Below are 13,467 nucleotides of genomic sequence, written 5' to 3'. Positions count from 1 at the left end.
CACATGCTGTGATGGTTCTCTACTCTTCAGTTTTGGGGGTGTAGATATGCTTCTCTACGTGTTGCAGCATAACTGGTTCAGGATTTGTGATATCCATAGTATGCCCCAGCAGGTTGCTGAAAAGTCCCTGTATGTAAGATGGTTAAAGCTACATATAGCTTAGTATCCACAGAAATGGCATACCTTGGACGTCCCTGAACTCCATTTGTGGGAGATACAATTCGATAAAATTTCATACAGTCTCCCTGTCCACCCAGATGCATTCCACAAACTGCTGGCCGCTTAGCTGGTGGTATGTCAAGCATTGTCTGTGCCGCCTCTTTTAGGGTTAATAGCCATGAGGTGCAACATTGTAGGTATTGGCTCTGAGGTGGGCATTTAAGATGCACTGCTGAGCTTTAGAGGCTGCTACTCCAAACATTGTTGTCCTCCTGTGCACCACTGTAAAAGAAGAGGATTGTACCACATCACAGTGTGCCCGTTTTATACACTTTTAAACAATTTCATCATTTTGAGTGTCATAATTTGCATACATCATTTGGCGTATTTGCATGGAGTTCTTCATTTCCATGCCATTATACATTTATGCTGCATGCATGCTATGCTATTTGGGCCCTTGCAAATGATTGCTCTGTGTCTGAATTACCCACATCCTGCCCATTGCCATTCTGCATTCTAATTTATGGGGCCCAATGCACTATTCATTTGTGAATCGTAGTCGGTGTTTTTCTGTATAAAAGCTACAGTTGCACAATTTTTATTGTGGAGCAAACATGTTAAATATTTATGTATCAGAGTTTAAGACCCAGCTGCTTATTTGCATTTGAATCTAGGAGCACATTGTAAGCACAGTTCATAAGTAATTGTCCCTTTATAAATGCCTGAAAAGTTTGTGATATATCAGACCAGTCATAATTTTCATTGTTTATGTACACAGACCCAAAAAAACTAAAAACATTTAGTAATAGAGGCACAGCCTTCTTAACATTGGTCAGTGGTAAAGGGGATAAAATGTTTAACTATAACATCCTCTGCGGGTTGGGAACAGTGATGTATTCAGCCATTTTGAAAGTCTACTAGTTTTTTTTTAATGAACTTCTGGTTTGCTTGGCCCCAGTACTGGAACATTTTCACTACTAAAGTTCAGGAAATATGATGATGAAAAAAAAAATGCTAAAACTGAAGCTCAGAATGTTGGAAAATAACAGATATACGAGTCTTAATGTAATTTGCTTAGTACAACATTTTGACATTTTCAGTATAATTACTCAAACATGCAGTGTTGTTTACTTAACTTCACAAATGGGACAACTACCTTATTTTTATACAGTCCAAAATGTTGTTTTCTTTCTCACAGTTCAAAATTGTTTTTCATTCAGTGTGTGAATTCACTTCAAATGCATCATGTGCAAATGTGCCATTTGTTTTCATGAAGAGTATCTTATATTTGATGTCCAAACATTTAAAAAAACTCCAGTTTTGAGGACATATTGCATGTGTGTTCATTTTTGTAAGCAAAGTTTAAAATGTGTCATTCCTTTAGTGTCGCTCACATTGTGTGGGACAGTAACGAAATACTGTAGTTATGAATTTGTATCAAGTGTTGTAAATATGACTTCATGACTCTGCACTTAATATATGCAGTAATATGTATCAAAGCTGTTCTGGCATTCCAGCAATGCAGCATTATAGTAGGTGAAGCAAACCATTTGACATTGACAGTTATTCCTGTATTGAGTTTAGTCTTTCTCCCCTCCTTCCTTCTAATATCCTCACATTCCAGAGTGGGTGTAGTACACTATTTGGAATTGACAGTTATTACTTAATTCATTCATTTATGTATTTTTTGTCAAGGAATGTGATGATAAACAAGGCCAGATTGAAAGACTCATAAGAGAGAAAAGAGCAGTGGAAGAAGAACTTGAAAAGGTATGCCCTGGATAAAAATAAAATTTAATGTGTGTGTGTGTGTGTGTGTGTGTGTGTGTGTGTGTGTGTGTGCATGCGGGTCTACATATACATATAATGTGTGCATGCATATGGCTGATATCAGTGGTGATCTGCCCTTCCCCACATAATACACACAAGTGTTTACAAGTTTGCTGGTGGGCAGGAATGTGGGGTTTCACTAACAGGATGGCCTGCCTTGCCTGTGGAGACAGTTTTTTTTATGATGACTTGCAAGCCACAATTTCGTTTGCTAGCAGGCGGAACTCCTGCATGGTCCCCTCTAAGTCCCCCTGAACCTGCTTTCCTCCATTTGCAGGTTTAGTTTGGGCTTTAGCTCTGCTGACAGATGTGAAGCAGATTTAGTGTCAACTCATTGACTATATGACAATGGTGACACTGTAGCTGCACTGCTTAGCCAAACACCATAACAGAAAAACCCACCCAATTGCTTGCTTAGTCTTGTTCTTTTGATGATAGAGCATTTTATTCATCATTGTAACAAATGCCTTCTTCACATTCACTGTAATCCTTAGTGCCCTCTCCCCTCATTATACTGTATCCTGTCAAAAAAACATAAGGTAAATATTCAGACTAGTGAAGTAGTGGAATGGACGACAGCTATTGTTCTATAGTAAAGGGCCTGATTCATAAACTCACAATATATGGCCACCCCAACCTGATACCCTTCACATTAAAAAAAAATAATACAGGTTTGACAAATCCCCTAGGAAATACTGTTTATATTCAAGAGGGCCAAGCAGCAGTTGATGGTGGGTGCTCTACATCTCTGGTCTAAAGTAAAGCAGAGAGCATGTAGACACAAGCGCATTCCCAGCACATAAACATGCAGTAAATAAAAATCCTCCCTGTCCACCACACCCAAACAGTACCATTTACTCACTTTGGAAATGTTAAGGGTGACCAGATGACGCATGTTCCCAGTCCACAAACATCCATAAAGAAAATAATCCATCAACATCTCTCAGATATCCTTCCTGTCTTCCTACAGGTATAGAAGCACCATTCATTACTCCCCAACAACATACCCATACAGACCCTGCTGAACAACCTTCCTGCATGCAGTGGATGCTGTTCTCTCTTCTTAGTAACTTGCATTCTTTATTTAGTATGGCAGCATTCTTTATTTAGTATGGCAATCTGAACACATGGCTACAGTATCAGCATTTCTTAAAATTGTGAAACTAAATTTACATTGTAGCATTTACAAGCGCCCCTCCCCATGAAGTATACCACTGCAATTCTGCCGTTCCAAATCTGTGAGAGACTGCCAGATTAACAACTAGATGGGCTTATGACATTTTTTCCCCCTCTACCAGTCATTGTCCAGCATGCTTTTCTGTGCTTGAAGGTGCACATTCTTGGTGCCACTACATGCCATAATTCCATGCATCATCTACATAAGTTTATCTAGCCCCTGAACTTCTCAGGTTTTTCTTCTGCTTGAAAACTTAGATCTCAAACCTGAAGCACACTGATAAATAACTTCTCACATTTGTTACTTAGAAAGAAATTCAAATTGTGCATCCCTTGCCATCACATTACTAGTCCTGATCCACAATAGCAGTTTCTTTATTGCCTTATAAACAAATGTAGTTTAAATTTGACTTTAAGTACCAGTATAATGGCCATGTCATCTGCAGACACTGGAAGCAGAACTTCCTGCCTAGCCTCACCATGAGGAGAATGATGGCATTTGTGAGTTCCATGCTGGTATCAGCAGAATACCCCCCCCACAACCCCAGTCCTGGCCAGATCACATAGAAGTAGGGAGGTCTAAGAATCTGAAAGGTGTACCACAAGGGGGGAAAACAGCTGTGTTAAGGCTTCCCAGCCACAGTCCAGACAGAATCTGTCAGAATTTTTCACTTGGAAAATGAATGCTTTGTTTTGCTTATCAAAAGCTATGAAGATTCCTTGCATTGCAACATGGAAGAAATTGAAAAGTAATGAAGGATAAAACTTATTTAGTGCATTGTCATCCACTGTAAGCAAAGCAAAGTCATTTGAAAGCCATTGTAAATCTATTTTATGTTGGAGAAATTAATTTTTTTATTGCCTGGTTCATTGCACCAGTCACAGTTACAGTGCTTCAATATTTCATGAGTTTCCAGACAGAGAGTTCTACTCATTAACTTGTTTTATTTTACTAAAACTATATATCCGCTTAATTAATGTGTACAACCATGTTAAACTAGAACAGTAAGCATACAGATCATATTTATTCTCAAATTCTACTTTTCTTCAAAGCCCAAAATGGCTTAAAATTCTCTTTTATAATAAAACCCTTGACACTTGCTAGTGTGATAGGCAGAAAAAGAAATGTGAAGTAGCAGTGTGGTTTAACAACAGTTATGAATGTCTATGCCAACAATGTACATGTACTGCTAAGAGTGACTGGACTGTTTAACATTCTGTTACATGAATTCTTACAAGCCAGTCAAAGCTAGGGTTGCCACCTTTTCAGATGGCCAAAGTGGGACAATTGTGGTACAGACATCAGATTTTGCAGGCCAAAACATACCCACGACCAGTACAAGGGACAGAACTTCACTTTTTTGCCTAAATGAAAGCTTATTCTTGTAGCATTTTAGTTGCTTATTCTGTTTCTTATAACATTTAGGTGTTTCAGATACAGAATAACTGTTTTATGCAACTGTTACATAAAATAGAGGAAATAATTTTGCCCTAATATTTCAGGACAGCTTCCATTATTACAATATTTTGCAGGACACAACTGCCCAAAGAGGGACTGTCCCTCGCAAAGTGGGATAGGTGGTAACCATAGTTAAAGCCCAACATTTCAGAATGATGAAATATAAATTATAGTGTGATCTGCTAAGTGGCTGCTTGTACAGGTATTTGACACATTATTTCAAAGGAGGCTGAAGTTTTAGTATCAGTTGTATTCTGTTTGCCTAGATTTCTGTGTAATTCTCTAACGTTTACTTGACTGATACTATTTAGCAAGAGTTGAGTAAATTATGTGAAGAGTAAAATAAAACTGTATACTGTTTGCTCCATGTAGTGAATAAAAATGACTTGAAGCTGAAGTACTACTGAGCCTTTAATGAAAAAACTGAAGTTCCCTCAGCTTAATGCCTTAATTTCTCATAAATTATGTGAAGCCCAGAATGTATGGCTGTGGAGAATCCATTCCTCAATCAGTTTCTCACAAGTGGCTTGCAATACTTGATTTTTAATTCTAGTTTTATTAACTGGGGAGATGAAGTGCCAAATTAATGACTTTTAATTTGGTATATGCTACTGTTTTCCTGTGATATTCCTTCAAAACATTATTGTAGCTGTTCGCTGTTAAAATGCTAATTTGCAAGCTCATTTAAGACTGAAGTCCCAAGTTTCATCAGTATTAGGTATGGGTAGCACTTTGTGATACTTGCACTTGCTGTATGTGTCAGCAATTGATCTACATTGCAGTGCCAGTCAGCCTCATTCTTGATTGTAGTCAGCATATTTTGTTGCTCTTGCTTTTAACACAAGGATCAGACTTGATGGCTGACTGCAAATGTCCATGCTAAACCTTGATTTTTCTCCTTGGTGCTGTTTTTCTGATGCAAATTGTCACCTGCCTTCTGTTTCAGGATCTTGTACTTTTTGTAGGGAGGGGACTTGGAGCAAGTATTATTATTGTTCAGTCTCCATGATTTTTTATAAGTAACTTTGCACTCCAGAACATTGTACTCCCTAGGTAAGGGTCTGGCATGTTTCTGGGAAGGTTCAGCAAAAGTGGACAGTATATAATGCAGGATGGTAAATGCCCCACTTGTGTCATCTTTTCATGTTCTGTGTTGTGCTAATCGTGTATGCATTCTTGACTGCATTCAAAATCAGTTTTCCTACTGGCTTTAGGGGTAGGGACATGTATTTACTGTCTGTATGACTTTGCATACATTGCCCTTGCTGTTCACACAGAGGGGTCACTGTTTTTCTGTTGTTTTTGACTGCTGCACAAGGCTTCTATTCACAGGTTCCCTAGTAATGGCCATGCATTCACTGATTGGGGCCCTAGTGCTCTAGCTCTGTTAAAGAGGTGACCTTAAATGCATTGTGGTCATCTTAGTTTTTTTGTGGGGCCATGGGTTGGTGTCCATGTACATTCCTGTTAATTACTCAGCCTTTGTTATATAACTGAATGCACATTGCATTATTATATATGTTTGCCTGTGGGAATACAAATCACCATGGGTAAGAACCTTGTTTCTCACAGCAAATTCAATTAAGGTAAAAAAATGCGTACTGCTGTACAAGCAAGGTACTGTTTGCAAATGGTGTTGTGTGCCTTTTTAGAAGCAAGGTACTCTTTGTCCCTTGTGTTTGCAAGTAGTCTGTCACATCCTGCTTGTCTGTTATCAAAATTAGCTTTGCTGCTGCCTTGGGGATGTAATTTTCTTTTGCTGTTGATCACTATAACAGAATTTGTACTTGATGGCTACAAAGAGCCATAACAACAGTCGGGAATCCAAAATAACCAACATAAGCAGTAAGAAATGCTGCTGTGTACATACAAGGAGTAACACTGCACCCCCATGCCAACAGTGAGTGAGTATTTCTGGAAGGTAATATGTGATGAAGGCCTCCAAGTCAAAACAGTGATGTCTGTAGTTGATAAGTTATATGAAGGGCAAAAATATATCAACAGTAAGAGATTAACACAGTCTTGTCGAAGTGATAATTTTTCAGAATTATTATGAGTGTGGTGGTGCTGCGGTAGCGTTGTCGCCTCACAGTAAGATGCTGTCCGGTTCAATTCTCAGCTAGAGCGTCTTCTGCGTGGAGACATGTGGGAATGGGCGTACCTTCGTTGAAAGTTGTGCGTCAGGGCTGGTAACTCAGCATGTAAAAATCAACTACCAATCATTAGTGGACCGGAGTTCCGCTGTGGCGACCCCTAACCGGGAAAAGCCGAAAGACACAACATTATGAGTGCAATTATGCCATTGCAGTCTTCTGTGATTACTTGTACAGTATCAGTTATATGGTTCTTCATGGAAGGTTTTTAAGTAAAGCCAGATTGATGGAACCTGATAGCATGAATCGTATGTTGGTGGAGGATAAAACTACAAAAACAAGACAGCAAAGACAACAACAGACAAAACAGCAAATTAGTGGAAACACATGGACTATCCAAAGTGTAACTCTCACCTTTACAGTTGCTAAAGTTTAAGCAGTGTAGACGATAAAGGTATTTGGGTAAATACAAGCTAGTAACAGCAGTGGTGCTTTTATTAGGCTTTGTTTCAGTGTGATATTTATTTAAGATTGTAAACTGTAATGAAGAAAAACAGGCCATGAATACTTTTTTCTCAACTGGTGTGTGTGTGTGTGTGTGTGTGTGTGTGTGTGTGTGTGTGTGTGTGTGTGTGTGTGTGTGTACAACCCACATGCAGCAAAATTAGAGGAAACGTGTTATTGTGAATCAGTACTTGTACACTAGTGCATTTGATCATTTGTTGACCATTTCATATGCACCCAGCACACTGTATTTGTTCATTTGTGGACTATTTAAAATGCGTGCATATAACTTGTGCATTGTGGGTATTGCATAGAATACATATGCAGGCGCCAGTAGCACCCCAATATGTTCAGGGGGAAACTGCACTAAACCATGTCCATGTCAAGGACTTAATGGCACCAGCTGAATGCACAACTTAAATGAACAGTAACAGAAATTAATTGGATTTTATGAATCTTTTATCATCATCAGTGTATTGCTAAGACTGTCAAGGATACCAACCACTATAATGAGGACTGTTAGCATTCTTCAGGAAGGGTTGACCTGCAGTGAACACCAGTCACTTCATATGACATTCATCCATTTCTTACCATGCATATTTATGTCACTAATGCATGCTCCTGAGTATCGGAAGTACAGGAGTACATATGATTTGTATGACATTTACCCCATTGGAAAGATAATACCCAGTCTGGTATCTGAAAAACATCATCAGTGCTTCCTTCTCATTGATATCACTACTAAACAACCCAAGGGTCAACCTCAGCAGTGAGGCATTGCATCTCGTTTTACCAGCACTGGATTTGCTTGCATAAGACTTACAAAACATAAAAGAACTGTCATAAAGAGATTTCTGTGAATGAGGCAATGGCAGCATTGTCAGGGCATGTTGGCGTCTTCCAGCACATGCCAATAAAGACTCCCAAATGTGGTGTAAAGGGGTGAGAACTTGGAGACAGCCATGTGCCCGAGACTTCCAGGAGGAAGGAACCCTGGAGGCTGAGCTTGCATAATACACAGTGGCAAGTCTCAAAAAATGAAAAAAAATATTACCATGCGTGATTTGACAACTACTTTACATGAATAGGTCTGACCAAGTCATTACTGCAGAGCAAAATTTACTCCCATGGCATTTTGTACTCAAATTAAGCATGATAATCATGAAACCTTGACAATGAGATAGTACGAAACATTCAGAGAGGAGATGGAGGATCTAGCCAATGAAATATTTTTGCAAAATGTAATTGAGCAACATATGATGTCTGTGATCTTGCAAGGAATAAAAAATGGCAAAAGGTATGAAATTATTTGTATCTCCCAAAATCCAAGTGCAAAGTGATCCTCTTCATTCTTCCCATCATTAAGACTGCCTTGAAAAAGACACACACACACTGTACTGTGGCTTACAGGTATTACAAGTATCTCCTGACTTGGAGATTTTTCTTCTTGGGCCAGCAATTCACTGCTGCTTCTGAGGTATGATTGGTGGCACACAAGAAGGCAGCATACACTGCACCACATCCGTGATCTGCCCCTAAACAGCTAAACCTGTGATAAGAGGGTCTTTGCATCATTTACAGTGACCGTGTACAAAACAAATACCAATACTTTGCTGAGGATGCTTACAGAAGAATCAGAAGGAGTTTGTTGATTTTTTTCGGGTTTGGGCATAAAGGTAAAAGTTTAGAATCTGGATTGTTCTGGGACGCACCATCAGTTTTTGACATTGATGTTTGGCATTGTTGATTTATTATACCAGATCTTTCACAATGTGGTAATCATTGAGGAGATCCACTTGACTGCAGGTCTCTGGATTATCAAGTAGCACATAGCAAAAGCTGTGACATGCTTCCTTTAAAATCAGCAAACTGTATGGAAAGCAGGTTAAGTAAACCTTAAAGAATCTCAAAGGACAGTTAAAGTCACGAGGCCTTCTTTCTCCCATTGCTTAAAATCAACAAATTGACAAAACAACCAGCCTGGTCACATACAGGGAATAAAGCCTTGACTACAGCCCAGGTATCCTGAATTCGGTTGACAGCTCAGGACCTGACAGAGGATGGGCATGCCTTATCCTGGGGATAGAGTTAGTTTCAGGCTGTAGCAGCAATTTGGAGGAAGGGGCAGACCAGTGATTTGGGAGCATGTATGTGGTCCAACAATGCATTAGTGGGTGGTAGTCTTCTGTTAGCAAGTGCACAGAAACATGCGCTTGTGTAGGGAAGGAGTTGTGAACTCTTTTCTGCCCAGTTCCATTTACCATATACTGTTTAGACTAACCAACCCTTGCATATTATTTTGCAGGAGCAATGTGAATCATGAGACCTTAGCCCTTGTCCATCACATGTACATTGGTGGTAATGGATTGGAGTCATCACGTTTTCAGCATAACCAGCCTGGACATGTATGATCCAAATTCCTACCAAGACAGGGTGGAAGCACAAGCCACATGAGAGAGCTAACAGAGGTGGCACAACACTAGTTGTGGGTTTTCTTGAAAATACATCTGCTCCTTATTGTCACAGGGGTCTGTACCCTAGACTGGTGGAGAGTTAAGAAACTATTGAGAAGAGAAATGTTGCATCAGACACATGACTATTGTTAATCCTGTAGTTAGGGAAAACAATTACTTGACTTGGTAGTACACTGTAGTTATGGGAGCGACACCTTTTCAGATTCCTTTGCCAGAGTTCATTTGGACTGGAGAGGAGGGTAGCAAAGAAGCCAGATGGCAGGGTTTGATGATATCCTAGCAGATATTTTAATATGAAATGACTTTGTTTGGATTCCCTGTAGGACCTTGTGAATTGTTCTGCTGGTGTCCATTCAGCCCATTTATTGTGCTGAACTCATAAACTTGGGATTCCAGGGCCAGGAAAGACATGTATAATCCATTATTGTCCAGGAGGTCCTACCAGCCCATAAAGAGTTAGGTGGTGGGGAGTGGGCCACCATGCTGGTCCTGCAGGGAAGCCAGTCTTTCCTGAGTGACATGCCTACACCCCTTGGCAGCTCCTGTAGTTCTGCCGCATGTTGCCACAGTGAGGAATATCCCTCCACATGCCGAATCCTTGAATCTGTACATCTGCACAATGGCAGTGAGTTCTCCTTAGCATCATGCTCCACAGGTGAAACATAAGTGATCCTGCAAAGTGTCACCCAGATGTTCATTGTGTTGCACTGCTGCAGTCATCATACTTGGGTTATCCTGCTATCAGGCGGTCCTGCAGTAGGCCAGAGTTCCAAAGTCTTGGTCCGGCGTCGGTTGCTGTCGCTTCTTCCCTGACGTCAGTGCGCTAGGGGTATACAAGAGGCATCCGACGCCATTTTCTTCAGTCTTTCTTGCCGCACGGTGCCCGAAGCAGAAGCAGTTTGCAAGTGCCGGTCGGCCGACTCCTGAGATTTTCAAATTGAATTTCAGACCAAAGTCTTCAATAAAGCTAAGTACCCCGTTGGGGAACCTTTTCTTTCCTCAGTCCGATGTCAGAAAAAGTTAACAATTACATTTCTTGTGGGAAGCCAAATACCTCATAAGGACTTTCATTCTTATTGTATTCCTTGCCTAGGCACAGACCACGACGTCACAGGTTGCCGGTTTTGCGCTAGGTTTAATAAACGAACTATAAAACGGTTTGATTTCGCCCGACATTATTTTGGTAGGAAATTTAATTATACCATGCCGTCGGACCAACCGACGACCAGAATGCATAAAAAACGCAGGGATAAGGACAGGCAGCTGAGACCCAAACCATACTCCGAGGCCTCTGATGGGCCTGTCGCCGGTTCCCCAGTTTTCAGTGAGGAGCCTACGCAGCCCCTGACGACCGCTGATTTAGAACCTCAGACTGCTTCCGATTCTCAAGCGGAGATTACTAGGCCTCCACAGCCTTCATCTTTAGCCCCTTCCGACTCCAGGGCTGAAGGTGATTCCGTTGCAGTTGAAACGCCTTCAGTTGCAGAAGGTGTCTTCAGACCGACTACACTCACCATTAAATCCTATGCAAAGCTGAAAACTCCTTTAAAAGCAAAAAAGACTGTACAGCAGTCTCCAGTACAAGGCCCCATGCCTAAGAAACAGATGCTTAAGATGGCTGAAGTTTTAATTACCATAATCAGGGGTTCCCATCCCCCTCCTGATAAAAGGCCAAGACAGGAGGATGATTGCGCTTCCTCTGACCAGGTCTCAATTTCCTCAGCTTCTTCTGAGGAACAGGAATACTCTTTTCCCCCTTATGAAGATTCCATTCCCTCAGCTTCTCCCCCTGAAGACTATTCCTTTGGGGAAACCTTACATACCATGAGGGAACATTTCCACTGGGAAGGTCAGGACTACTCCGACTCAAAGAAAAGGCTCCGAGAGTTTTTTTTACTCCCCCAGCACAGACCACTTGCTATCCCACCAGTTTTAGACATTGTGGATGATGTTTACTTAGAATCTAGTCTAAATCCAGATTCTCTGCCTCCTGCTCCAGCCAAACCAGATAGATATTATAGAGTGCCTGACTCACACAAATTCCTTTACAAAAGCCCTGTTAATGACCCAGAGACAATCTCCCAGGGTCCCAAAGGGGCTAAGGCTTCTATGGCTAAAAACGCTGTATCCTCTGAAAGGGACTCCAGAGCACTAGATAGGTGGGGGAAGAAGGTTTACACCTCAGCTACTCTAGCTATGAGAGCACTAAATTGTCAATTTCACATGCTGAAATACCAGCAATTCCTAATGTCTCAAGTAAAACAAAAGATGAGCACACACCCTCAACAGTCTGAATTCAAGGAAATGCAAGATCTGTTGCATGCAGCTGAACAGGTGGGCAAACATACTTTACAATGTGGATTTGATTCCTTGGAAGCTTCCTGTAGAGCAGCTGTTACTGGGTCTATTATACATAGGCATGCTTGGTTAAAGGAACAAACTCTGCCTGATCATGTTAAGGCAAAGTTACTAGATGCACCCTTGCAGCAGGATGTCTTATTTGGGTTAAAGCAGAAGAGGTTTTAAAGAAAATGGAGGATAAGGCAAAATCTATGCAGACGGTCAAAGATTTCTTACAGGTACAACCCCCACGCTTCAGCAGAAATTGGCCAGCAAAAAATTGGTCCTTTCCAGCTTCTGACAGACCACAGAGGGGTAACTACAGGCGCCCAAGGGGCAGAGGACAAGCACAAATCCCTTACAAACCTCGCCAATGGGGCACTGCAACACAGAAGGGAGGAGAAGACAGGTCCCAAACTACTAGAAGGACAAACACAATGACTTAAACCTCAAACTGCCAAGCAAAAATCTCTTGGCAGCTCCCTTGGGAGGAAAATTTTTTTATAGACAACTGGCGCATCGTCACAAAGGACAAATGGGTCCTAGACATTATTTCACAAGGTTACAGATTCCATTTCCACACCTTGTCAAGGATAAAAGGAATGCCAAACCTGTCACAAAATCAATGGGCAGAGGCACAAAAACAAATTACAGCTCTTATGGACATGAGAGCCATTCAACTGTTACCTACACAGGAGCAAGGCCAAGGATTTTACTCAAGGCTCTTTCTAGTCCCCAGAAAGGACAATGCTTGGAGACCCATTCTGGACCTTTCAGTTGTAAACACCTTCTTGCAAGTACCCAAATTCAAGATGCTAACACTACAGCAGCTTCTTCCCATGTTGGACAAGAAAGCTTGGTTAGTAACGTTGGACCTCAAGGAGGCATATCTGCATGTCCCTATCAGACAAAATTGCAGAAGATACCTCCGTTTCATTGCAGGTTCAACCCATTACCAATTCCCTGCACTGCCCTTTGGCTTATCTACTGCACCCAGGGTCTTCACAAAATGCCTGGCACCAGTAATTGCATACTGCAGACAAAGAGGAATTCAAATGTACCCATACTTGGACGACTGCCTTATCCAAGCAGAAAGCAAGGACATTCTCTTACAACATCCAACTTTTGTAAAACACCTTCTAAGTTGCCTAGGGTACACAGTAAATGAAAAGAAATCAAAACTAGTGCCCTCACAAAATATGACATTCCTGGGTGCCAGCTTGAATACAACGGCCCAGATGGCTTATCTGACACCAGACAAACAACTACAACTAACTCAATACTTCAAAAATAATGGCAACAAAGACCCAACTCCCTGCAAGAAAAATTCTGCAGGCCTTGGGCTTCATGGCATCTTGCATACTACTAATACCATTTGCAAAACTGCATATGAGGAAATTACAATGGTACCTGAAAAGCGTATGGACTCAAC

The 13,467-nt window shown here is 41.0% G+C and overlaps 1 protein-coding gene across 1 annotated transcript in view; it reads left to right on the top strand.

Annotated features, from left to right (window-relative positions):
• Nucleotides 1-13,467, top strand: part of SCLT1 (sodium channel and clathrin linker 1) — a 780,532-nt gene that overhangs the window by 343,760 nt on the left and 423,305 nt on the right. Inside the window, exon 9 of the mRNA XM_044065718.1 lies at nucleotides 1,855-1,929. Coding sequence (XP_043921653.1) covers nucleotides 1,855-1,929 — 75 coding nt within the window. The remainder of the gene's footprint in view (nucleotides 1-1,854; nucleotides 1,930-13,467) is intronic.

This window comes from Protopterus annectens, chromosome 3.part0 (assembly GCF_019279795.1).
Source record: "Protopterus annectens isolate FY-2018-M chromosome 3.part0, PAN1.0, whole genome shotgun sequence".
NCBI lineage: Eukaryota > Metazoa > Chordata > Ceratodontiformes > Protopteridae > Protopterus > Protopterus annectens.
The sequence above is the reverse complement of the archived record's forward strand: the minus strand, read 5'-3'. Positions and strand labels throughout refer to the sequence as shown.